Source organism: Drosophila elegans, unplaced genomic scaffold (assembly GCF_018152505.1).
Source record: "Drosophila elegans isolate 14027-0461.03 unplaced genomic scaffold, ASM1815250v1 contig_183, whole genome shotgun sequence".
Taxonomy (NCBI): Eukaryota; Metazoa; Arthropoda; class Insecta; order Diptera; family Drosophilidae; genus Drosophila; species Drosophila elegans.
The window spans coordinates 2,729,751-2,754,644 of record NW_024545550.1 but is presented as its reverse complement, the minus strand read 5'-3'; the positions used below and the strand labels follow the sequence as shown (position 1 = coordinate 2,754,644).

At 44.5% G+C, this 24,894-nt stretch overlaps 5 protein-coding genes across 12 annotated transcripts; 2 read left to right on the top strand and 3 right to left on the bottom strand.

The window, feature by feature from the left end:
- LOC108137922 (V-type proton ATPase subunit C) lies at positions 1–12,145 on the bottom strand. Of its 5 annotated transcripts, XM_017259863.2 has the most exons (11): positions 11,971–12,136; positions 8,759–8,901; positions 8,468–8,621; positions 4,702–5,764; positions 3,834–4,225; positions 2,255–2,441; positions 2,079–2,177; positions 1,749–2,004; positions 1,581–1,678; positions 1,374–1,512; positions 1–1,303 (listed from the first exon to the last, which is right to left on the bottom strand). In XM_017259863.2, exons 2-11 carry the CDS (start codon positions 8,891–8,893, stop codon positions 1,205–1,207), a joined length of 2,622 nt encoding a protein of 873 aa, XP_017115352.1. In that variant the 5' UTR covers positions 8,894–8,901; positions 11,971–12,136; the 3' UTR covers positions 1–1,204. The 5 variants fall into 5 exon arrangements, with proteins under 5 accessions (XP_017115352.1, XP_017115353.1, XP_017115354.1 ...); XM_017259864.2 differs by lacking the exon at positions 3,834–4,225 and having other exon boundaries at positions 5,603–5,764; positions 11,971–12,124; XM_017259865.2 differs by lacking the exons at positions 3,834–4,225; positions 4,702–5,764 and having other exon boundaries at positions 11,971–12,120.
- An 85-nt stretch (positions 12,146–12,230) lies between these two features.
- LOC108137925 (hydroxymethylglutaryl-CoA synthase 1) lies at positions 12,231–17,446 on the top strand. 3 transcript variants are annotated; one of them, XM_017259869.2, is made up of 2 exons: positions 12,231–12,342; positions 15,618–17,446. In XM_017259869.2, exon 2 carries the CDS (start codon positions 15,651–15,653, stop codon positions 17,046–17,048), a length of 1,398 nt encoding a protein of 465 aa, XP_017115358.1. In that variant the 5' UTR covers positions 12,231–12,342; positions 15,618–15,650; the 3' UTR covers positions 17,049–17,446. The 3 variants fall into 3 exon arrangements, with proteins under 3 accessions (XP_017115358.1, XP_017115357.1, XP_017115356.1); XM_017259868.2 differs by lacking the exon at positions 12,231–12,342 and adding an exon at positions 14,165–14,292; XM_017259867.2 differs by lacking the exon at positions 12,231–12,342 and adding an exon at positions 15,161–15,255.
- Positions 17,447–17,450: 4 nt separating this feature from the next.
- Positions 17,451–20,847, bottom strand: LOC108137926 (alpha-N-acetylgalactosaminidase). 2 transcript variants are annotated; one of them, XM_017259871.2, is made up of 8 exons: positions 20,832–20,847; positions 19,590–19,791; positions 19,502–19,531; positions 18,908–18,955; positions 18,658–18,835; positions 18,030–18,601; positions 17,671–17,972; positions 17,451–17,610 (listed from the first exon to the last, which is right to left on the bottom strand). In XM_017259871.2, exons 2-8 carry the CDS (start codon positions 19,691–19,693, stop codon positions 17,579–17,581), a joined length of 1,266 nt encoding a protein of 421 aa, XP_017115360.1. In that variant the 5' UTR covers positions 19,694–19,791; positions 20,832–20,847; the 3' UTR covers positions 17,451–17,578. The 2 variants fall into 2 exon arrangements, with proteins under 2 accessions (XP_017115360.1, XP_017115361.1); XM_017259872.2 differs by lacking the exon at positions 20,832–20,847 and having other exon boundaries at positions 19,590–19,894.
- A 476-nt stretch (positions 20,848–21,323) lies between these two features.
- On the top strand, positions 21,324–22,677 carry LOC108137994 (nuclear pore glycoprotein p62). The gene has a single exon (XM_017259969.2). It carries the CDS (start codon positions 21,433–21,435, stop codon positions 22,609–22,611), a length of 1,179 nt encoding a protein of 392 aa, XP_017115458.1. The 5' UTR covers positions 21,324–21,432; the 3' UTR covers positions 22,612–22,677.
- A 98-nt stretch (positions 22,678–22,775) lies between these two features.
- LOC108137988 (U3 small nucleolar RNA-associated protein 18 homolog) lies at positions 22,776–24,583 on the bottom strand. The gene has a single exon (XM_017259960.2). It carries the CDS (start codon positions 24,494–24,496, stop codon positions 22,964–22,966), a length of 1,533 nt encoding a protein of 510 aa, XP_017115449.1. The 5' UTR covers positions 24,497–24,583; the 3' UTR covers positions 22,776–22,963.
- Between the last annotated feature and the right edge of the window lie 311 nt (positions 24,584–24,894).

Here is a 24,894-nt window from a genome sequence, read left to right as displayed (position 1 = left end):
TTGGGAATGTCTTTCTTTCTTTATAATTATTTACAAGGATGGCTTAATTGCACCTTATATAACGCAATGACATTTACATGGTTTCTTTCGTTTCTTTTCATTTGTTTCATTTTTACACATAGTATGCATAACTTTAAAATATTTATATAATAGATACTGTATCTCTCTCTCACGTTTCGCTTAACTCGGTACACAATTCTCGATTTAGCAATAGGAAAAACTGAAAAACTCTACATACGAATAGAATATTATTGTTCATATCTTATATCCGGTTGACCCTTGTCCGCTGCTGGTGGTTTTTAAGTTGGGTTAGCGTACACGCGGGCTTAAACAAAACGGGCAGAACCACAAAAGGCTCGAGCGGTTCTCCTCAGCGATTAGTAGTATGCAAACAGCGCGCGCAGCGTTTAGACTTGTTTTTAGACTTTCAACATCTAGGCAACATTTATAAATACAATACTTCCGTTAGTTAATAGTTAGACTTTACTCGAAACGTACCATTGCATCGGAAATTTGTTAGCGCAATTAGTTCGGTTTTGCGATTTGCGACACCATTTTTGGGGCTTAAATTTATTTTGGGCATGTTTTTGTATGTTGGCTGTTAGTCACGGATATACAGATACCAAGTGGAGCACAAGCACGAAACGAGACGAAATGTTTGTAAAACAAAATGTAACTCAAACGTAAATGTTTATTGTATAGCTACCAAACAAACAAACAAATAAACGAAAAAGGAGAAGTAAAGCCGGAGCTTCAGCGACAATGTGTGTGTAAATTTGGCTACGGGTTAAACACTCTGTTCATTCATCATATCATCATAATCATAGTAAGGCATAAGAAAAACATAAAATACTGCTTTGCGAACTGAAGGGGGACAAAGAACGATCGGGAAGTTCTACAAGATCTGGGGTTTTGGTGATTGCAAACGATTTCTCTTTCTTTTTTTTTTTTGCTCGATTGACGCGAACCGGAAGTTGATTTGAAACAGATATTCGGCAACGCGCAACATAAATAACAACAATAATTAGATAACAATGACTAAAATTATTTAAAGTAATCTATTAATTTTGTTTCATTAGATGTCTGCGAATGGTTCAGCTGATTTTAAGTTGAAGTCGGTTGTTTTTGTAGTAGTAGTATAGTGTTTTTTGTGTGGCTGGATGTGTGCAATGTATGGGGACGGGACGACGGCGGGCGATCGATCTTAGACCTTGGCCTGCTCCACCATATCGATGTTGACCTTGTAGAACACATAGGGGAAGTATTCGGACTGGCCAAAGCCCAGGCCGGGGATGTCCACATTCTGTGGTATAAAATAAATGAAAATTAAGTCTTAATTATTCAAGGCAGGATTAGGATTAAGTAGCACCCACATCAGCACTGCTGACAGCACCGCCAGCGGAGGCGCCATCCAAGTGACCGTAAAGCTGGTTGAGCACATCGCGCAGACGCTTCACGCTCTTCTTGTTGGGCTCGATCAAGATGGCCTGGAAGTTGACGGGCAGGCCGTATCTGTTTGGGTTCACAAAATCATTGTTACTTATGTTTGTTCATAAATGCTTATTATGGCCATCACTTACCTCAGCACGGATTCCACAAACACGCGCAGCGCCTTCACGTGGATCAGGGCGCAGAAGGCCTCGCTGAAGTTGACCTTTAGCCAACGAACCAATGGACCCTGAAATGGAAATGGATATGTGATTAGAATATCCCTGCTGGAGGGGCTATATTGTAAGGGGGCCACGCACAAACTGCTTCTTCTTGTCCGTCATCAGCTTGGTCATCTCGTTCTTGCCGGCGGCCAGCTCCTCCTCGTTGTAGACAAAGTCGCGCACAATGAACTTGCGCTCGCGGGCATGGAGCTTGAACTCCTCGGCCACCTTCTTGAAGAGGGTCACATTGAAGAGGCAGTAGTCGCTGTCCTCCTGGATGAGCTGCGACGAGCGGGGCACGATCATGTCGGTGATCTTCTCGTAGTTGGTCAGCCAGTCGTTGGCCATGACCCTGCGGATAAGTGGGGATTCAGTTACATTACATTCTCAGTTCAAACAATCAATCAATGATGGGTGGTAACTCACTTGGGCACAATGACCAGCAGGGTGGTCAGATACTCCGAGTCCAGAATGAAGTGCTCCTTCTTGACCAAGTCAGCCAGATTCCTGGTCAGCAAGCTGCCACTGTTGGGGGTGGATTAAATATATATACAACATGTATTAATGGGTATTACCAACTTAATTCAATTATCCCAACTCACGTCTTCTTCTTTTCCAGGTTCTGCAGATTTCCCTTGAGGTTGTTGTAGGCCTGCGACTTGGTCTTCAGATCGCCATCAATCTGGCCGATCTGCTTGGAAATAATGTCGGCGATGTTGCGCAGCGACTGCTTGATCGGGTACTTGGCCATATCCCATTGGAAGCGGGTCAAGTACTGCGGCAGTTCGGCTATTTGGTTCGTAGAGAAAGGGTATTAGTCAAAGCTGTATGGCGCAATGGTTCAATGGTTTCACTTAGTTGACTAGCAGAACAAACGTTTGGTTGTTCAATTAATGTTTAAGTACAAAACGAAATTGAAAAAAATACATAGTAATTGATCTAAAAGTTGTATAGAATTAGGCTTGAAAGCTATTTTAAATTAAAGTTATATAAATAAAGCTGTATAAGTAAATAAGGTAACTGAAAAATGCTAGTTAGTTGGTCAGACTGGACACACAGAACATTACATTAGGATTACTCAGACACACACACGCACTTACAGGATATTTATTTATTATATATAGGTTAAGATTAAAAAAAGGAACATCGATTAACGAACAATTTGGATGCATTTTAATAGTGGCTACGGGGATTAAGGGGACTTTGGACTACGCATATTAGTCGCAATTGGAAATACCTTTCGTGTCGCACGGCACAACACGTTAGCTGGACTTTGATAAACATAATGCTGTGTGGTAAGTACATATACATATATATATATAGACACTTAAAGGACAAATTAAAATGCGAACAAAGCAAACAGTAACTCAGAGATTGGTCAACAGTCAACATTTGGCGCTGGGCAAAGCTGCAGTTTTTTTTTTTTTGAGATTTATTTTGTGATTGTTTTGAGGTGAGGTTGCTGATATTATAGCTTAATGGGAATCGGCGTTAATCGTGGCTGTAATGATGTGGAGCGCAGAACAACATTTGGTGATTTGGTGGTGGTGAGCGTACACTGAAAGAACAACATAATCGCTTTTACACTTTTACACTGGTACAAATAATCAACAGATCCGTGTACTTATAGTCAAATATTCATATTCATATTCATATTCATATGGTCAAATCGCGAGAAAGCAAAACGAAAGCGCAAACAAAAGGCGTTTGCAAAATACCACAGAGAAAGGAGTGAAAGGCAAATCAAAAGTGGCGAAAGAAGGATAAAACTTCGTGACGAACACTGGGCAAAATAGTTGCTTCAACTAAAAGATAGACAACAGAAACTCGTCTGCGCTTGCAATTTACTCCCGACGAGTGGACGACGATCAAAGAAAGTGGAGAGCTAGGTGGTGGTGTCACTTTGGGAAACATCAAGTTGCTCAAAAGAAAAAAAAAATAAAATAAATCGGAAATCGAAAATCAGAATCAGAGAAAATAAGAGGAAAAATCTAACGAAACGAAAGGAATAAAGTAAGGAAACTGCAGAGCAACGGCAACATCAACATGTACACTTATAGTAGGGTATATGTCAACGTCGATCAAGAGATCTGCAACAAAGTGGATTGGATTGGATTGAATTGGGTTGGGTTTGGTTGGGTTGGGTGGGGACCAAGACCAGACCAACCCAGGCATGCTAACCTGGACTCAGTGGAAACTCGGGCGGCTCGGCGGGATCCGTGTCCGGACTGGATCGCCCCTGGCTACTACTGCCACAACAACTACTCACTGGAGACGATCTATGTGTTGGTGTTAAATTAAATCCATTGTTTATATTTAATTGACTCGGTGTAGAACGTTTGCTATAAATTTGATCGGCAAGAGAATTGAAGAAAGAGCGATAACTAGAGCGCGGTGTGGTCGATGCTTGATGCCAAAATGTCATTGCTTTGGATAGGTGTTGTTGTTGTGTCTGTTGCTGTTGTGTATGTTGTGTATGTTGCTGTTGTGTCTGTTGGTGTTGCTGTGGGGTCAGTGGGTTGTTGGTTGCATGTTGCTGTAGTGGTGGTGGTGTCTCGTGTTGTTGTTGTGCACTGTCATTGTCGGTGTCAGTGTTTCAATTGCGAAATGGCAAAATGATCAGTGGGGCAATGTGCGATGGGGAGTGATTTAAAAAAGAAATACATTATTATTGCATTTGACTCGGTTCTCTGTTCTTAATCAACTCAAACATTTATGGATGTTCTGGGTATTCATATTGCTGGAGTGGTGTGTGTTTGTGTGTGTGGTTTTTGGATGAGGGCAGGCAGGCAAAGCGGGTGCGCCATTGTTTCAGTGTGGTGTTGTGTGTTGTATCTTGTGTTTTTACAGCGTGTGTAGTGTTTTATTCTCTTTTTTTGTTTTTTTTTTTTGTTTGGCTAAGCTTAGCGGGATGACAGCGGGTGACTGACTTATTTTTTTTCTTTTTTTTTTTTTTTTTGGTTTTGGTTTTTGTTTTAATTTTTTTTTTGTCTGGGGTGCTGGCGATTTGGCAACGTTCTACAAAGTAGGTAATGCGATGATAAGATACCTGCTCTTCTTAGAGTTACGCTTGGGCTTATTGAACCACCAGTCGAAGGTGTCCGACAGATCGGACTGCACACTGTGCGGACTCTTGGGGTCCTCGTCCGTCTCCCCATCTTCGGGGGCCGCCTCGTCGTCCTCCGACATGGACTTTTGCGTGGGCGATTGCAGCGGATTGGCATGTGGCATGTGATGCACTGTTTGCTGCTGATGCGGATGCGAATGATGCTGCTGCTGATGCGGCTGATGCTGCTGCTGCTGGGGATGCGTGGCCAAATGTAGCTGGCTCACGTGGCTGCCGCTGCGAAAGCTGAGCTTGTTATTGTTGATGCTGCAAGTGTTGTTATTCAGCCGCTTGCTGTTAGAGCGGGACATGCTGCTGTGCACCGAGCTGCTGGTCGTGGGCGCCGACGTGGAGAAGTACGCCGAGGAGCTGAGCGTGGAGCAGGAGGCGGGCGCGGCCACACCTCCAACCCCAACCCCACCACCACTGTGGGAAGCGGCAGCAGCGGCCGCGGCACTGGTACTTGGACCGCTGCCCAGTCCGCCGACGCCGACGCCGCCCAATCCGCTCCCGGTGGCTATCGCCGCCACCGTGGACAGGGCACAGCGGGTGGCACTCAGCATCGAGGAGGCCGTCTGCGAGTAGCACTCGTCCGCCAGGAGCGTGCTGGCCGTGGCACTGGTGCTGGGCGGGGCACAGGCGAAGCACTCGTCGCACGGACAGCCATCGAACTCCGGCTCCGGCTCCGCGTCGTGGCCGGACGAAAGGTTAGTCAGGCTGCCGCCGGATAAGGATCCGGTAGCGGGGGCGATGGCGAGAACGTCGCAGGCACAGGCAGGCGGAAGAGTGGGGGGCACGGGCACGTGCGGGGGCGTGGCAGGTGAACTGGTCCCTGCGGATTTACCCTTGAGATCCTGCGGCAGCTGGTGGTGATGGTGGTGGTGATGGTAGTGTTGGGGTTTGTTTTGGTGGTGCGTGTGCTGGTGTTTTCGCTGGTGTCGCAGGCTGAGATGCTTGATGCGCTGGTGGTGGCGACACGGCATGCTGTCGTCGGGTGGCCCAGGACCTGCATCCGTGCGAGATTCGATCGGGATTCATTCGTTCGGGTTTCGATCAGGATTCGTTTGGGTTTCGATCAGGATTCGATTTGAGCCGATTCAGGATTCAGTTGTCGAATGGTGGTGGCGAGCGGGGTTCGATTTGAGATGGAGTTTCGTGTTTTGGTGGCGATTCAATTACCGATACAGACAATACAACACAAGGTATTTAGATTCGATGGCAGACTTAGTCTTAGCTAGGTTTTCGGCTCGATTTCGGCTCGATTTCGGTTCGATTTCCGGGCGGGAAGGTCGAAATAAATTAAAAGTTAAACTATATAGCATACATTTAGGGGCTAAGCCTCACTATCCCAATTTGCCTACACATTCTCGAGATCAACTGCTTTCATAACTCTAGAACCGCATTTCTTCTGCGGGTTTTTATCATCATCATCATCATCATCATAAACATAAACCGAAAGCGAAACCAAAAGTTACTTATCGTTTTGTAAATATCGTTTAAAATAAATAAGGAAAATCATATGGGAATAATGTAAATAATTTGAAACTCATGTGTGCGGGTTGGTTTTGTGGATTTAGTTGCTTTTAGGAGTTTTGTGTGCGAAAAGGCATCGGAACTGAATGGCATCCCATGAACAACAGTGGAACAAATAATGAAATCGGGGGAACTCAGTGATCCCATGGCTGATAGATGTTTGCGTCTCATTTTGTGCTTTCGTTTTGGGCGTTTTCTGGTACTCTCGTATTTGGTTTGCAGTGTAAAAGCGTTTCGTTGTCGTTGTTTTTCTTGTGCTCTTGCTCTTGCCACACGTTACCAATTAGTTCTAATTGCAAGTATCTTTACCCAACTTTCCCAATTAGCGATATGCGGTGGATGTGAGAGGCGAATGAACAGGTGTACAGGACACAGACACTCGCACCCACCCACCCACACACACACACAAGCACACACGTATACCCGGAAAAGCAGGTCCTTTGAATTGCATCTTTCTGCACTGCAGGCGTTTTGTGTGTGAGTGGGTTCTTTGGGGAAAATGGTACAAAAATAAGCGTTTTCCAAGCGGATCGATGCAGGTGAGGAAATGAGACAACACAGATACACACGCACACACTCCAATCAGGCACACACACACACACACAACAGTTACAGTTACAGTTACAGTTACAACAGTCTATATAGATATAGATATACATATATGTACAGTACAAAAGTTGGCCAACTTTTTCACGCACGCACTTACATAGTTATTTATACAAATAAAATTACATGTAAAGTCGAAATAAAAATTAAAAGATAAGTATGAGGGAACGACACTCGCGCAAAAGTTTATGGTCAAATATTTATACAGTATATATATATGCAGTTTATGGGTCTATATATCTTCACACATTAGCTTTCCTTCATCTTCATCTTCATTGTTTTCTTTTTCTCGTTCTGTTTATTGCGGTGAATGATTTAAAAACTAATGGGCTTTCAAATGACGGAAAACCACAAATAACTTGTCGAACTCAATCGTATCAAAAACCGAAAAGAAACGTACAACAATTTATGTAAAATATACAAAGTGTTCACTGTACTCCTTCAGCGTGTGTAAGTGTCTCTCTCTCTCTCTATTGTTTGGCATAGTGTAATTATATATATATATATATATTTATATATATATATAAATATTGTGTTTTTTTTTTTTGGGGCGACCTTCAACCGAGAGCACGGAGTAATTGACCGGGGATTTGGGCGCCCTTGAATGGGGCCAAAAATACGATGGTGTGTGTGTGTATCTGTGTGTGTCTCAGCTGGCATAGTATAGAATAGTATAGTATAGTATAGTTGTAGATTTATATAGCGTGTGAGGTCGGTGCGTATTAAAATGTACAACAAACGCAACACAAAATAAACAACGCAAATTCCCATTCGGCTAATTTTCTTTCTTTTTAATTGCAACTATTTTGTTTATGATGGGCCGCAAACTTTAATTCCATTGTTGTTGGATGGCACTGTATCATTTCAGACCAACTCGAACTAGATATCTACGTAATATCCTTCTTTTCAGTGGTGATGATTGTGCGCATGAGTTCAAAGAAAATCAAATGAAAATTCAACCAAATAGATCAAATTAAAATCAAAAAGAACCCAGGAGTGTGAAACAAAATAATATTGAAAAACGAAAAACGTAAAAGACCTAGGAAATCGAATAAAATAAATGCAAGGCCCGAGGGTTTCGGCTGAAAATCGATTAGTTTTTAAATCTGTTTCTCGCATAATCTTGAACTACTGGTAAACGTATATTAAAATCGTGATTGTAATAGACGGGGATTCGTGTTAGTTAGGTTGGGCTTTTCTCAAACAGAGTCTTAGATAGATCAAAACATTCCATAGTAACAGCCGACGGCGGCTGGGAAAGTAAGGAATTCGATGGTACTCTCACTGGTTGTTAGTTAGTACAGAACAGTTGTGGGTAAACAATAGATGTGGGCAATACACATGGTACGATCATATCTGAGCATTCCGATTCAACAGTGTCTACGTTCAGGAGAACTGCTTAGAAATAACTAAAGAACCAAAACGATATAGATTCGTGACTCGGAACAGGCATCACCTAACCACGTTAACTAAAACTAAACTAAACTAAACTAAACTAAACGGAACTAAGCTAAGCTAGACTAAGCTAGGCTAAAAATACAACATAAGTGCTGGCAGGCAGACGACTTACTATTGTTGGCCATCAGGTTCTCGTGCAGCTTGTCCCGCTGATCCTCCAACACCTCGCCCAGGTAGTTGGCCACCTTGCGGGTGATCTGCTCCACATAGGTGTCCAGCTTGCCCAGATCGTCGGACAGACCAACCAGTTGGTCCAGGGTGCCAACCTGCGGATAAAATCAAAGATTAGAAAAAGATCATATTGTAACTTTTGAATAAGAAGTATATATTATATTTGAGATGAGGATATCCTATAGTATATAGTATAGTATAGAGTATATCCTAAAGTCTCTTATGAACTCACCTTGAGGTCTGGTATATGGAACTTGTAGTTATTGCACAGGTTGTGTTGCTTGCTGGTCAGGTTGTTCATCGTGTCGTACGTCTGCTGGCAGGTCTTGTCGCCAGGGGCCGAGATAATCCAATATTCGGACATCATCTTGATGGCTATTAAGTGGGAGAAAGGATAGGAGGAGAGAGTGAGTGAGTGAGTGAAAGTTGGAGCCAATTTGTCTGTGACCTTGGCTAAACGATTACCCCCTCCTAAATTATGTAACTCCTTCTATTGATTGCATGACTTGAAAGTTTCTGCTGATGAAAATTTAATTGACACTCGGAGCAATTCATTAGTATGCACGATCGAACTCGGAACAGTGCAGTTTTGCCAGACAAAGGAGTATTCCGAAGCGAACCATCAGAACCCCGAACTCTGGCGCCAGACAGTCCAGCGCCAGTTTGTCTGTGCTTCGGTTTCGATTTAGGCATATTTATTATATACACAGTCCTCGTTGCTTACACAAACACTTGATCCTAGCACTCCTTGCGTCTCAACAGAATGGTCAGGAACTTTTCCACCAGGTTTTTTGGCATTTTCCCCTGGCCACCGTTTTGGGGTTATCCTCTACTCCGTTTGTTTTTCCTACTTTTTCCGGTTCAACCACATGCTGCCGTGCTTCTTTGTCGGGGGTTCGTGGCCAAATGAGTGCTGGCACAACGACCAGATGCCATGGAACGTCGGAAAAGCGTGGGGCCGAAGTATCTGCGATCCGATTCGTCGTTTCCGAAAGCGGTTGATGACGAAGCCGCACGGAAAGCATGGAAAGCACGGAAGGCAGATGGCGGCATGGCCAAAGCCAAAACGAGTGCTCAATTTGGGTAAGTGTCACTGACTCCTAGCGTCGCTCCTCGTCTGTTTGCTCCTGCCACAGGGCGTATGAGTAATCACACAGCAAACGCCACGAGATATAAATCTAACTTTACCCAATTTCGGCCTATGGTGGGCACACTGTTATTACATAACCACGATGATGGCCTTCACAAAGAGACACGAAAACAAAACACGAGCCCAAGGAGTGACAACAGGCCAGCTCCATCTCCAAATTCTTCCTCCATCCCCAGCCAGAAGTCAAGGCAGTGCATTGTCCTCGCCCAGGAAGCGTCAAATGCGGCAACCACAACAACTAAAAGGGGATGGGAGTGACAACAGCAACAAGCCTGGCAACACACAACCGGGAAATGGAAAATGGTAAAAGGGAAACGGAATCACGCTAAGAAAAAATATCATCAAAATTCTATTTGGTTTTTTTTTCGAAAATAAAGGTTACAAATTACATAACGAGAGCAGATATTTAGCTAAGTCCACTTTTGCTAGCTATATCCGGCACTAGGGGGATTTAAATAAGCCATGTTTATATCGACGAAGTATATATGGCAACACCGGAGTGATATCGTTATGCAAAACTAAACTACTTGTCTTTAAACTTATTCAAATAAATATTTGGATATCAAGGCATAGTTAAAACATAAAAATTGTATTAAGCTTATAAAATTTTAATTAAATCCCAGCTTTCACATGTTTAAAATGAATTTAAGGATGGCACATAGTTTTATCAAGGGTCAAGAACACTTTTTAGGTTTTTAAACCGTAAGACATGTTAAATTATATGAAATTGGTATGAGAATATTTATCTATTTTTTATAAAGATATGAAAGTTCGAATGTCACAAAAGGGACGTTCTAATTAGAGAATATGTTTTCGATACTTCATGACTTGCCATTCAGTTCTTTAACTCATGCAGAGTATGTGGCTGTGTTTTGTTTTCAGTGCACAACTACGTATGTTTATTTTTAGAAGCGAAAGTCAAATTGCTGCGGGGCGAAGTGAGGTAATAGATAGGGAGGACTAAGCGTACGAGGAGGAGGAGGAGGAGTGACTGTTATGCTGCCATGTTGGACTGGTGACGTGGATTGGCCCGAATCCAGGGGCAAGGCGAGGATTGAGGGGCGGTGGGCGGAGGGCTCCAGCCATCGCGTCGCCAGGCGAATGGAGCCAGTCTGACTGGCCAACGGCTGTCGCTAATGGAGTGGGCCTGTAGACCCCAGGTCCTTGTCCATATCCCTGCCACAATCCCATACACCCATCCGTATCCACATTCAGTTGGGGTAGTCCAAAGCCAATACAGGAAATTGCAGCGACGAAAACAGAAAAACAATAAAAAGCAAGGAACAAAGGCGCAAAAGGAGAAAAAAACAAAGTTTTGACGATATCCTCGCCGCAGTGGGTGTGCGCCCAAATTAATTAATAATAATGTGCTTGCCGGGGGGTGGATTGTGGGTGGTGGTGGGCGAAAGTGGAAGGAGTGGGCGGATCAGGAGACCTTGCACACACACACGGCCACACAGATAAGCCATCGCTGGAAATCCAGCAGCTGTTTGGCCATTTGAATTTCCGCCTTATTGACCATGTTTGACTTTCGCCTCGAGTTTCTACATATGTACATATATCTAATGTATGGCCGCTTTTCACCAAGGTCCTTGTTGCACGCAATACCATTATTTATTAGTCCTCGCGCGGCGTTACTAAATGTTTTTGCTTATTTTCGCACTACATGATCTATTAATCATCCAAGTACGTGCTTAGTGGGAAACTAACCAAAAAGTATTTTAAATTTTAAACAAAAATTTTCAACTTATTTTGTTTACCCAAGGAGAGAGAAAGAAAGAGACGGAGAGAGGAAGAGTTGTAAAGAGAGAGAGTTACTCTCTTCACCCATCGCTGTGGTGAGTTTCTTTCGACCAGTCAGCTGTTCGTTGACAGTCACATGACAGTTTTCGATCGATAATTTTCCGCTGCTCACGGGTTTTCTTCAGCACAAAAACTAAAACACTTTTCACAGATTTTTTCCGACTTCCCGCCTACAGCCCCTTGATGTGTCCACCTGGATATTTCCAGATATATCCGCTTGCTGCGTCAAATGCTGCAGTCGAAAACGGAACGCTGCAAATTGGCGAACTCTACTTTTCAGGGTCACACTGCTTTGAAAAAAATCATAGCCACATTGCAAAAACACATTTTCTCACTATCTTCGGTTAGTTATAAAACATTCGTTGCACTTTTTCCTGGTCAGCAGACCTACTGCGATGTAGTAATATGGAGGTTTTCATTGTCGAAGGGGGATGAAGTTTTGCACTTTTCTCGGCGACGTGAAAAAACCGCCGATCTACTGTTGCACTTACTTTTGAGCGGCTCTGGTTGGTTGCAAACGAAACAAGTGTGCTTTTTGTGCTATGTTAGAACAGCGAGCTGCGTTTTTCTCTGCCAAAAAATCAGCGCAAATCGACCGCCGCCACCCACAAATACGAACGAAATTGTGTGGTGAGAAAAGCACTGGCGAAAAAGTGACAGTTCACAATTGTCCATCAGATTCACGTGATAGTGGCAGTGCTGCGAAGTGCCTGAACCGAACAGCTGACTCTGAAAACAGCTGTTCGGCAGCGCCCGCTCTCCAACACTGCCCGGCTGAGGTGCCGCAGTTTCGTTGCTTAATTATATTCAAGTTTAGTTTAGTTTTAAACATATCGCCTACCCTGGACCATTAATATAATCAAGTAAGTGCGTGGGTGTTTCACGGAAATCGACGACTCACTGGAGGGCGTCGGTGGGCGGGACAAGGCATCAGGTTGCACGCTGATGTAACCAGAAGTCGGAGGAACAATATTAGTGCTGCTGGGATTAGTAATTGTAAATCAAGAAAAGCTGTTCTATAGAGTTTTCCCAGCTGTTTGCAGTCTTGGCTATCGCTTAAGCAAACATTTTCAGTCATGAGAGCTTCCCCAGGCTGATTTCATAATCCTGGCCCTAAACTCTGCTTTTATCCCGGCTCCCAGATACACGTGTGCTTTTTTCGGGAGCACCACGACCTTTGACCTCCCTGCCCCCCGTTCCACACCCTTTCGACTCCCGAAAAAGAAATGATTCAAGTGCGAACAATTAGCCAAGTGCGCATCAGCTCCAGGCACTGTTTACTCAATTATATTGCCCAATTCTGAAGTGCTAAAAATATAATACACAAAACCACAACAGTGCCCCTTTCACCGGTTTTTGTTCCTTCACCGCATAAACAGTGCATCCATTTCCATATCTTAACCCAAGGGCTGCTTAGGCGCAGCGGGTGAGCTTTATTTTACTTGGGCACGTAAAGAAAAAAGTACGTGAAATTCACTAGAATTTTAGGAAATTAGCGGTCCAAACATGACTCACACTCTAGCCGCCCTCTATATTCAAAAACTTCAAATATAATTCCAAATATAATTCTACTTATTGGTGATATCAATTAATTATTTTATTGCTTACTTATATTAATTAACATATTAATTAATTAATTGACATTACTTGTGAATTTCTTTTCATAAGTAGATGATAATAAAAATCGTTAGCGTAAAACACTAGCTTACTTTTGGCGAAATTTATAATTTATTACAAGATTTTATTTAAACTAAAATAACCTTTTTTCATGAAGCTAATACTATATAATTTTCAATTGAAATTTATCATAGGTATAACATTTTAAAATATTTTTCAAAAATATATTTAAGCTAAATTGAAAATGATGTTGTTTATAAACATACTAAAGCTAAATATACTAAAACTATTTCGACTCCAACATAAGACATTTTGGTTATTTTAATAGTTTTCATTCAAAACCCCAAGATATATCAAATGCTTTTTTAAACCTTATGTTGTTAATTGGGAACTTATTAAAACAATAGTTTTCCTATGCCTTAAAGGGATGATTTTGATCACGTTACATTGTTCAACTACTATTATAATCCAACATGGATTTTTTGAAACTATAAACCTATTGGATCTTCTATAATTCAATCTTTTTTTATTTAAATTGACTATGGATCGAATTAAATTAAAATAAAAAGAGGACGAAGTTATCGCTTCATTTGTTTTAAGTCATAGCTACTATTTGCAAAAAATATACATTTTTTCGGACAAATCGCCTTAAATGTAGAATCCCTTTTTTTCCCAGGTGCATTTGCTCCAAAATGGTAAAATGTCCTATCTTTTCGGTGGTAATGTATATGGCAGGAAGCCGCTTTGTTCCGGGCTTATCAGCGTTGACAGCCTTTGATCTTTACCCCATGGCGACAAGCACGGTTATCCGTTTATCTATATATTCCGGCGACTTCTTAGCCCCAGACGCTCGTGCTCGCTGGCCGTATCTAAGCGATAAATATTTCCCGTAATTATGCACGATCGCTATTTTTTCGACGAGCGCTTTCAGCAATTGGCATTGACTTACAGTGCCTGTTCTCGCCTCTGTTTGCTGTTTGCTGTTTGCCATTTCTGAGGCATTTGTGCGCTGCCAATGGCCAATTCTGCCGCCATGGTCATATTCATATGCCAGTGCAGTGCCTCGGTGGTCGTCAGTCCGTGGAGAGATTCGATCGAGTGAGCTTCGCGCTTCCCAACCTCCCAACTTCCAGCCCCGAAAAGTGAAAACCCATAGTCAATAGGCCAAAAAGTAGTCGCAGGTGCTAACAGCAACGGTAAACATGTCAATCGCTTTTCGGGTTTGGACACTCTTATCGGTTATACAATATAGACGCGTGTTTTTTTTTCTTTTTTTTCATTTCGGGAGGGGATCCGCGGAGGGAGAGCGGTTAGTGGGCATGACCTACATATGGGTAAAGACGCTCCCAACCTGTCCCACAATACTCCACCGAACAAAATCTGTTTAATTCGTTTTTTCGGTTGAAAACGTGCTGGTTAAACTATAATATTTACAAGAAAACTAATTTTTCAACGATTAAATTTTGAAGTATTCTTTATTTTCAAAGTTGTTATAAAGAATTTGAAAATTCGTATTAATTACAGTATTCCATTGGTTATAAGAAGACATTTTTAATAAAATTTAAATTTAATGTTACGAGATAGTTTTTATTAAATATTGTGTGTTTAATTTTAGTGAAGCTCTAAATTTGTTTTCCATTAATTAAAAGTCAAACAAATGAAAATATCAATGATATCATTTATAAGAAGTATTCAATTAACACTTGTTTATTGCCCAAATTAAATTCAAATCGTATATGTGGGTATAAATGGTTGTATAGTATACCCATTCTACGGTCAATGATATATTTTTTAGTGTGTAGCTACAGCTTCCAGTCCCCTGTCCCTTAAGTTTTGGGCTTGCCCTCTTGGCTTACATTTATTGTGATGCGTGCGTTTTGGTTTACTTTACTTTGGCTCGCTTTTTGGTTTCGAGCTCTCTTTTGTGAACTTCGACTGAGCGGGGAAACTTTCTCCGCTTTGGCCACTCTCTCTTTCTCTCGCTCAGTTTCTCAGCCAGGGAAATCAGTTGGCCCCCTTCCGCTCCCCGATTCCATTGCCAAGACGGCGCCTCTGGCCGAGACTTTGATGACTTCTTCAGCCCAACTCAAAGTCACTGGCTTACACACGTCCAACGCAGCTCGAGCGTGCAACAGGTTGTCTCTGCCCTCGTCCAATTTGTAAGCATTATAAATACGCCGTGATTGCGCGGGGAGAAAGTTTCCCAATGCCAATTGGCAGTGGAATTCGGGCCACACCGAGAACTTGGCTTTAATTTAACTTAATTTTGGTACAAAGAACATCAGAAATCTATCTTCGTTTAAACAAAAACTCCGAGAAGAAAAACATATAAAAACTTTATTCAAAAATATCGAATTCAACTCTACTCTCCAGAAATTGTGATAAAATTTAATACATTTGGTTTAAAATACATTGTGTTTCCCATTCTTTCAGACTCTCATTTAACCTTTTATCTTTATCTTTATCATTTATATTTATAGCCAAATAATCACTTTTAGTAATGCACATGTTTCTCTTTCAGAGCTCAGGATTAAATAGATAGCCGGAAACAATCATGGCATCCCACTGGCCCCAGAACGTTGGAATACGCGCCATCGAGGTGCTCTTCCCCTCCCAGTACGTGGACCAGACGGAGCTGGAGACCTTCGACGGTGCCTCCGCCGGCAAGTACACAATTGGATTGGGCCAGGCCAAGATGGGTTTCTGCTCGGACCGCGAGGATGTTAACTCGCTCTGCCTGACGGTTGTGAGCCGCCTGCTGGAGCGGCACCATGTGAAGCACTCGGAGATCGGGCGCCTGGAGGTGGGCACCGAGACCATTGTGGACAAGTCCAAGTCGGTCAAGTCGGTGCTGATGCAGCTGTTCGCCGAGAGCGGAAACACGGACATCGAGGGCATCGACACCACAAACGCCTGCTACGGCGGCACGGCGGCGCTCTTCAACGCCGTCAACTGGGTGGAGTCGTCCAGCTGGGACGGTCGCCTGGCCCTGGCCGTGTGTGCGGACATTGCCGTGTACGCCAAGGGTGCTGCTCGCCCCACTGGCGGCGCTGGTGCGGTGGCCATGCTGGTGGGTCCCGATGCGCCGCTGGTCTTCGACCGTGGCCTGCGGGCCACCCACATGGAGCATGCCTACGACTTCTACAAGCCGGACCTCAGCTCCGAGTATCCCACGGTGGACGGCAAGCTGTCCATTCAATGTTACCTTTCGGCCCTGGACACCTGCTATCGGCTGTACCGCAAGAAGTTCGACCAGCAGCAGAAGGACAGCTCCAAGCCGACGGCCAGCCTGAGCACCTTCGACGCCATCCTGTTCCACACGCCCTTCTGCAAGCTGGTGCAGAAATCGGTGGGTCGCCTGAGCTTCAACGATTTCCTGCTGAGCAGCGAGGCGGAGCGGACGAAACAGTTCCCGGGCTTGGAGCGCTTCAATGGCTCCAGCCTGGAGAGCACATACTTCGATCGCGATGTGGAGAAGGCCTTCCTCACGCAGTCCGCCGACATCTTTGCCAGCAAGACCAAGAAGACGCTGCTGCTGGCCAACCAGGTGGGCAACATGTACACCCCGTCGGTGTACTCCGGCCTGGTCTCGCTGCTGATTGGAGAGCCGGCCAAGGAGCTGGTGGGCAAACGCATTGGCGTCTTCTCCTACGGATCCGGACTGGCGGCTTCAATGTACTCGATAAGTGTGACCCAGGATGCGGCTGCCTTCGAGCAGTTCGTCTCGAAGCTGGACTATGTGCAGCCGCTGCTCAACTCACGCGAGAAGGTGGCCCCCGAGCAGTTCTCAGCGCTGATGGAGGTGCGGGAGAAGAACAACCATGCGGCGCCCTACACGCCCACGGGCAGCATCTCCGCCCTGTTTCCCGGCACCTATTACCTGAAGGACGTGGACTCGCTGCATCGACGCACCTACGAGCGCACGCCGACCATCAGCAACGGGGTGCACTAACCCCGGGCTATTGGTTCAGCGGTTTGGTTCTGGTTTCGCCTCCAACTTGACAATAACTCCAATCGACCCTCGACCAAACCCCATGTAAGCTGTAGCTGTAGACGGTAACTATTTATAACTGGTGCGATCCCGGGGGTCGCTTTTCTTTCACTCTTCTTATTCGGGTCCTAATTGCGTATATAGATAGCACTGCACCTTCAACCAACCACACCTATTATTTATACAAGCTTGCGCATCCACTCTTCATCCAGTCAGTCCTTATTTATACCATGGAACAAGTCTTAACTAGCGTCGGTACTGCAATTTATGCCTATTAATGTACAATACTTATACCTGTGTGTAAGGCACACAATCGATTGTTTTACGAACAATAAAAATCAACAAAGTCAACAAACGAACTTCTCGGTTATTTACCTGCTATTTATTAACGGAATTAACTTATTTCCCAGCTCATCGTGGCAATGTGGAAAATGGTGTATAAAAGAGCATATTCGATTTGATGGCAGCGGCTGATTTGCATATTCTTCAGATCACAGCGCTGTAAACTTGTAGAAAGTTACGCCTGCGGCAGAGGAAAAGCAAATGAATTAAGCGTTAGATTGGATTTAACAATCGATTTTACCATTGGGATTGACGCGAGTGATGAACTGGCTCTCCGACTGGAAGACTCCCAGCTTATTGCGGCCATCGTAGAGGTCCTGCACGCGATATCCCTTGGGATTGGTTAGTCCGAGCTCCTTGACCGTGAATGGGATCCTGTAGGGAGCGCCGTCATCGCGACGACTGACGAAGGCCACGGCATAGGAGTGGTGTCCACTCTTGGCCACCGGAGTGATGGGTCTTTGCCAGACTTCGATTTGGTTGCGGGACAGCACACGACGTCCCTGGATGCCCAGCTCGTCCTGGTCCACTGCAATTACCGCACTAAAAAAAGAGGAAATCTATTAGCATTAAATCTACTAATTGCTTAGGTAAGCCAACCGATTCTGCAGTATGTCCTTGATCTCAGGACGCACTGCCGCCAGATCGTTGGACATAATGAGAGGTGCCGCCATAATCGCCCAAATGGCCATCTGCAGCTTGCTTTGATCGTAGCTGAGGCCGTAGTTTCCCAGCAGGAGCATATCCGGATCGTTCCAGTGGCCAGGTCCTCCGTGCGGCTGAATCCTGTCCTGGTTCTTGGCAAAGTAGTCCATTATCTGCATCAGCGACTCCAGAGAGTCGTCGATATCGTCCCAGTTCCGCCACAGATTGCAGTGCTTCTTGAGCGACTCGTAGTCGGGCATCTCGCCGGCATCCTCCTGGTAGGCGGGCCAGCTGCAGGAGTAGACCATCGGACGACCCGTCTCGTTCAGCAGGCGTCCAAACTCCGGATAGCCTGTGGCCATGTCGCTGATATTGGCATAGCAACCATCCAGCTTCACGTAGTCCACATCCCAGTCGGCGAAGGTCTGGGCATCCAGCTGCATGTGCTTGATGACTCCGGGATAGCCGGCACAGGTATTGGTGCCGTAGTCCTGGTACAAGCCAAACTTCAAACCCTTGTTGTGGATCTGGAAAGTGTTTTATAAATAACTATTCCTTAATGTGTAGGAGTAGTGCAAATTACATGATCAGACAGGGCATTTAGTCCACTGGGAAAGCGTTTTTTGTCCGGCACCAGTTTCTGGGTATCGTTGTCGCGATCCTTCTCCAGCCAGCAGTCATCTATGATGATGTACTCGTAGCCAGCAGCCGCATAGCCCTCGGACACCAGAAGATCCGCATGTCGTCTAAACAGTTTCTCACTAGAAAGGGGGTTTCAAAATAAGGGAGCTCTTAGAATATTTGTGAGATTAAGATGCTTTTTTGGCATTTACCTAATGCACTCGTCCGGATAAAGTTGGCAGTCGGTCAGGCAACGAAAGCTGAAAGTAATCCGTTCATTAAAACCATACACTAAGGGAAATTATTAATTTTTTGGATTAATATGTTTAGCAATCTACAGTTCACCTCTTGATTTTGATCTGCCTTTTGATCACTTGGACCTTTGTAGCTTAAGATGGAAAAAATATGTTTTAAAAAACAAAAAAAAAATTTATAAAAAAATAAAAACCGGACCATCAGGAATAAATTGAATAACACAAGATTATAACCATTTCCCATTCAAATTCAATGATGCAAATGATTTTGTATTCCTTTTTTTTTTTAATCGTAAAAATTGAATATATATTAATATTAGTCTTCTCTTTTGTTAAACGTTATATCAGTGATAGGCATTATAATATTACAAAAAAATGTTTTGTTGGAAATGGAATAATAACAACCTAAAGACCTCTCCTCTTAAAGATTATAATCTCCATTATTCCGCAGCCTCTATTCATCAGAATTTACAAATGAATGGGTGCTAGTATACTAATCTAATCATTTTCAGTGATTGGATGCAGAAATCCTTCTGAAAGATTATTACTCACCGCTCCCAGGACATCCAGCCCATAGGTGGCCTGAAAAGAGTGAATTTCAATTTAGGCTTATCGAATCTAATCATAATTAAATACTCACTTGAGTGCCAGGCCATTGTCGAGGCCCACGGCCAGATGGAGAACCTGTGGCAGGAGGATCCCGCCCAGAAAGACGGCCCACGTACTTCCGCACATCGCGAGCATTTGGCCACGACTGAATCCTGGCCTTTGGGCTGCCAGGCAATTTATAGGCTCTTGCGGCGGCACTCCAGATAAGTTTTAAGTCTGTTTGCCCGGGGCACCTGAAGAGGCAGCGGAAGAGGTGGAGGTGGAGGAGCAGGAGACCCGCCAGAAGGTTAGTGGCTAATTGCTATTGCAGTGGAGCACACCCATCGACTGATTGGTGTCGGTGCTCGCCGTGTGGAACAAACAGCGGGCTCTTTCGATTGCAGGAGGAGCCGGAGCCCCTTATCACGTCAAGTTCACAGCGATCACAGGGAGCACCAGCGAACAGCGAAAGGCGAGGAGCGAACAGAGGCTTCTGATATGCTTTTGTTGTTCAATTCTGGCGCTGTTCGCCCACTAAACTGGCCTACAAAATTGGGGAATTGGGGGAGCATAGGCTTAGAACCTGTGCACAGTGATGGGAATATTATAGACAGTACCTACTAGGTACTATTTTTGGAAGTCAGTTAATTAGATTATAATATTAAATATATAAAAATTAAACAACCAAGGTTATTTAATTCAAATTCGGTAGATTGACATAAGAGAGCGAACAATTTATTTTAAGCGGTTGAGTTACTAATGTTTGACATAAAAATTTAAAGAAGGTAAATCTCTACTTAAATTGAAACTCCTTTAAGAAACAATAAATTTTCTAAATTCCCTTGAAAACAAAAACACTTTTAAGAAGTTATTGATTCATATAAAAAAATGTAACTACTTATAGATTTGTAAAATATTAAAAAATCTAAAATCTTATATACCCTTGTTTCAGCAACGGCCATTTCTTTTATACTTTTAAGGAACTGCATAACTTTTGTACCTTAGGTACTTTTTAATTTAACTTGCGATAACGTATATTACCTTTTTCACCTTTTTAATGTAACATAGTGATAGTGATTACAAATATACACATGTGTTTTGCTTAGTTAGCAAATGCAATTACTGAACCAAGTGCCGTTGCACTCTAGGCTTGTAATTAAATTCTTGACCCAAATGTCGCCTTATCGCTTTTCCAATTTCCGATAGCGAAAGGTGACTAATTAGAGCCAGTGTTTTGTTATTGATTTTATCTATCATTTTTTTGTGGGCTTAATTTTGTTGTTGAAAAACTTACCTATTTATAAGCAATTGTTTTCAAGTTACGCGGATTTTTGCTGTGTGAGAAACAATCTACTGCTAAAAAATGCCAAAGAACCAGTGTTGAATGCGATTGGTAAATATTAAAATTAAATTTTAAGTAGCAAAACTAAAAATATAAACATGTAACATTTGTTGTGTCTTAATTATAAATGAACAAATATTTAAATGTTTTTTGCTATTTAAATGTCATTTGTTATTATAAAAATAATAAGAAAAGAAAATGGTTAGAATAGATTTAATACCTGTTTTTATCCGCAAAAGTTATACTTGGTTTTTGGTTTTAATACATTTGCTTGAGAAGTAGGCTATCTATATATACTATATGTATTTATATAATATTTTTTAATATCTAGCTGTGGAAAATTAAATTTGAATATAAAATTCAATTTTCCCGCCCAACTTCAAAGGTCTCTGCAAATTTTGGCTTGAAAAAAGCTAAATTGCAATTACCACGGTAACAGGTGTTTTGCAACACTGACAATTTAACTACAAGGAGTGGCAACACTGGTGACGTTTGGCGTGTTTTCGTTTGATTGCGATTTTATTATTTACTAAAGTTTGGCCTGATTTTGAGGATGGTATTCCAGTTGCCCACGACCACAGCCGCTCCGATAGGAGGGGCCACCTCGTTTTCCTTCGGCCTGAGCGGGGGAACACCCGCTCCAGCCGCAGCACCCGGAGCACCAGCAGCCGTTCCCGCCACAAAGCCCACATTCTCATTCGGAGGACCGGCCACAACTGCTCCCAATGCGGGCGGAGGAGATGCGGACAGTGCCAAGACACAGGCTCCGCCGGCATTCAGTGGCTTTGGCTTGGCGACATCTACTCCAGCGCCCCTCACGCTGGGCGGACAACCCGCCAACCCGGTGTCCACTTCTGCGCCGGCAATTGGAACTTCGGCTGCTCCTCCCACCTTCGGAGGCTTCATGGCCCAGCCAACGGCAGCAGTGGTGCCAAATATAGCCACCAGTACACCGAACACCGCTGCCACCGGCACGGGATTACTGGGGGGAACCGGATTGGGAGCTCCCAAGAGCACTGCACCCGCTTTACCCACGTTGACAACGGCTCCAGCGGCCATAGCTCCTCAATTGGGAGCTGCAGCGGCACCAACTCTTAGCACCGGCGGAGCTTTTGCCAATCTAACCACCGAAACCAAGACCACGGACTCCTCGGCCGTCTCCACGGCCTCCCAACTGTCGTACAACCAACTGGAGGAGCACATCAACAAGTGGACCCTGGAGTTTGAGGAGCAGGAGAAGGTGTTCACCGAACAGGCCACTCAGATCAATGCCTGGGACAAGCTGCTCATAAGCAACAACCAGAAGATCGTCGAGCTAAACGATGCCGTGAAGAAGGTGAAGACTGATCAACAGGTTCTCGACCAGGAGCTGGAGTTCATAGCCACGCAGCAAAAGGAGCTGGAGGACAGCCTGGCGCCGCTGGAGAAGGAGTTCGTGAATCTTCCGCGGGTGGACATGGAGCGCAGTCAGACCTACTTGATGGTGGAGAACCTGGACACGCAGCTGAAGCAGATGTCCGAGGACCTCAAGGAGATCATCGACAACCTGAACGAGGCCAACAAGGGCCAGGACACCACCGATCCGATCATCCAGATCGGCAAGATCCTTAACGCCCACATGAGCTCGCTGCAATGGATCGAGTCGCAGTCGTCGAATATCTGCAAGAAGCTGGACGACATTGGCAAGATCCAGGACTCCCAGAAGCGGGACATCTTCCGAGCTCCCTTCTAAAGTTTAATGTCTTAAAGCCTGTTAACTTGTAGCCTAAATAAAAGATTTCTTGTAACTATAAAAAAAGTGGTTGTCTTAATGGAAATCCATAAGAATTTAATAACTCACTCCAACTCCAATGGTAAAAATTGATTTACATTCATATGAAAAACAAACGTATAAACTACATATATACTTTTTTTTTATTTATATCATTAATTTGTACCTGATTATTATTATTTTGAAGGAAGTTTCGATTGATATTTTAGATATTACATTTTAAATCGTTATGCAGCTTAAACTACCCAGAAATTGCATTCCACACACAGTTTTTATAAGAATACATATTTTATTTAAATCGTAGCACTTTCAATCAATAACCCTTGAAGTACTTAAGCCTAAAGAGCGGCACCCGCTTGCCCTTGGTGGCGAAGGCCAGGAAGCTGCTGTGCGGCGAGAAGGCCATAGAGCCGACATAGCCTACGTTTTCGTCCCGATCCGGGAAGTTGGAGAACACGGTGGCGCTGGGGAAGTGGGCCAGCTTCACGGTGTTCGGCGCTTCGCTGGAGCTCATCGCCAGCATCTCGGATGAGTGATTGAACTGCAGATCCGAGATGGCGGTCCTCAGATTCATGAAGCGTTTCTCGGGCTGCGGCACGCTGGAGGCGAACACATTCTTGTAGTCGTAAACGTTGACCACGCCCTCTTTGCTGCCGGTGGCCAGGAGGCGTTGATTCGGCGCCAGTTGGATGCACGCTCCGCTGATGCAGCCGTCGTCCATGAATGTGTGTTCGATGAGGTTCTGCCGCAGGCTCAGCACTGTAACATCGGAGCCGGAGCTGCAGACGAGGATCCTTTTGGAGTCACCAGACCAGCAGAGGTCCATCGCTTGGCCCTCCTGCTTGAAGCTGTGCAACAGTTCGTTTGTGCTGGCCGCCAGTAGATGGATGGCTCCGAACTGGCCGGCAGCGGCGATGAATTTGCCACACGGAGAGACCTCAAAGCGGTGCATGGTGGTCAACTCGCCCGGCAACCTCAGCTTGACTTCCTTGGCCTCCAGCAGGTCGTAGGCATAGTAGAATCTCCTAATCGAACCCATGAACGCCTTCGTGCCGCAGGGAGCAATGCGGGTGCAGATCAGCGGGAACTTCTTGAAGCGCATGCTGTGCAGCTTCTCGTTCTTCTGCCCGTCCACCGTGTAGATGGTGGCTATGGAGTTCTTGCCCGCCACCAGAGCGGCTGTGCTCGTCGGATGAAACTGAACGCTGGTGACCAAGCCCTCGGAATAGGTGGCTCTATTCAGGTCCTTGACCCGCTTGAAGTTCAACGTTTTCTGGGGCAGATCACTGCTTCTAGCCCGGCGGTCGATGAAGCCCACCGTCCTGAGCAGATCCTCCTCGTCGGAGGAGAGGTCCCCATCCTCCTTGTCCCCCTTGGCTTTCTTCTCCGCCCACTTGGGCTGGTTAAGAGTGCGCTGGAACCGCGCCGTAAGGTACTCCTTGTAGGACTTGTCCTTGCGGAGGTGGTTCAGTGGCCCCGTGTGCTTGGTGGCCCTCTTGACATCGCCCACTTGGATGTCCTCATCGTCGGAATCCGACCAGGCGGCCTTTCGCTTGTCGCCCGGCTTCTGCTGGCCAGGGTTTGACTCCTCCTTCTCCTCGTCGTCGTCGCTTTGCTGCCACTTCTGGCCCACCGACTTGGCCAGATTGGTGAGGAACCGCTGGCGGTCGCCGAAGAGCACCTTCTCCATGGGCACCTCCACATAGTTGAGCTGCTCGGCCTGCGAAGCCTTCGGCATAAGGTGATGCATCTCGTTTTCCGTCGGCTTCCGCTGCTCCTGTTTGCCGTACAGGGCCATCAGGTCCTTGAGGTCCTCCAGGCCATCGCTGGACTCGTCTGAACTCATGTCAATCGCTTAAAGTGCCCAATTATTCGTTTATTTACGCAGCTTTTCGTGGGCTGCACAAAAATTTACACGTGCAGCTGGGCGGGAAATGTACTAACGCTTTGTGAGCAAAATACCACAGGACAGATTACTTATCGATAAATATCACCACATCGATAGAACAAGTGAGCAGATATCGAAGTGAGGGGCGCCACAATTTGAATTTTTTTAATAATATTGAGAATTCAATGTTATAAAAAGAAAATAAATAGTAGGTATAATATTTAAGTTACAACTTTAAGTAAGTCAAAAGTAATGAATAATTTTGAGCAAATGCATATCAACTTTATTCATTCACTCTGCACCTTGTAATAAGTACATTTTGTTTTTTTTTTGTTATTTCATTTATTTATATTGTT

Bases quoted from the DNA above. Each gene is read 5' to 3' on its own strand.
- LOC108137922 (XM_017259863.2), bottom strand. From the start codon at position 8,893: ATGATGTCCGAATATTGGATTATCTCGGCCCCTGGCGACAAGACCTGC. The intron at 1,513-1,580 runs GTAAGTGATGGC...GAACCCAAACAG, and splicing joins TTTGTGGAATCCGTGCTGAG to ATACGGCCTGCCCGTCAACT. The intron at 1,304-1,373 runs GTGGGTGCTACT...TTTATACCACAG, and splicing joins GTGCTGTCAGCAGTGCTGAT to AATGTGGACATCCCCGGCCT.
- LOC108137925 (XM_017259869.2), top strand. From the start codon at position 15,651: ATGGCATCCCACTGGCCCCAGAACGTTGGAATACGCGCCATCGAGGTG.
- LOC108137926 (XM_017259871.2), bottom strand. From the start codon at position 19,693: ATGCTCGCGATGTGCGGAAGTACGTGGGCCGTCTTTCTGGGCGGGATC. The intron at 18,956-19,501 runs GTGAGTAATAAT...GATTACTTTCAG, and splicing joins GGCTGGATGTCCTGGGAGCG to CTTTCGTTGCCTGACCGACT. The intron at 18,602-18,657 runs GTAATTTGCACT...AACACTTTCCAG, and splicing joins TAAATGCCCTGTCTGATCAT to ATCCACAACAAGGGTTTGAA.
- LOC108137994 (XM_017259969.2), top strand. From the start codon at position 21,433: ATGGTATTCCAGTTGCCCACGACCACAGCCGCTCCGATAGGAGGGGCC.
- LOC108137988 (XM_017259960.2), bottom strand. From the start codon at position 24,496: ATGAGTTCAGACGAGTCCAGCGATGGCCTGGAGGACCTCAAGGACCTG.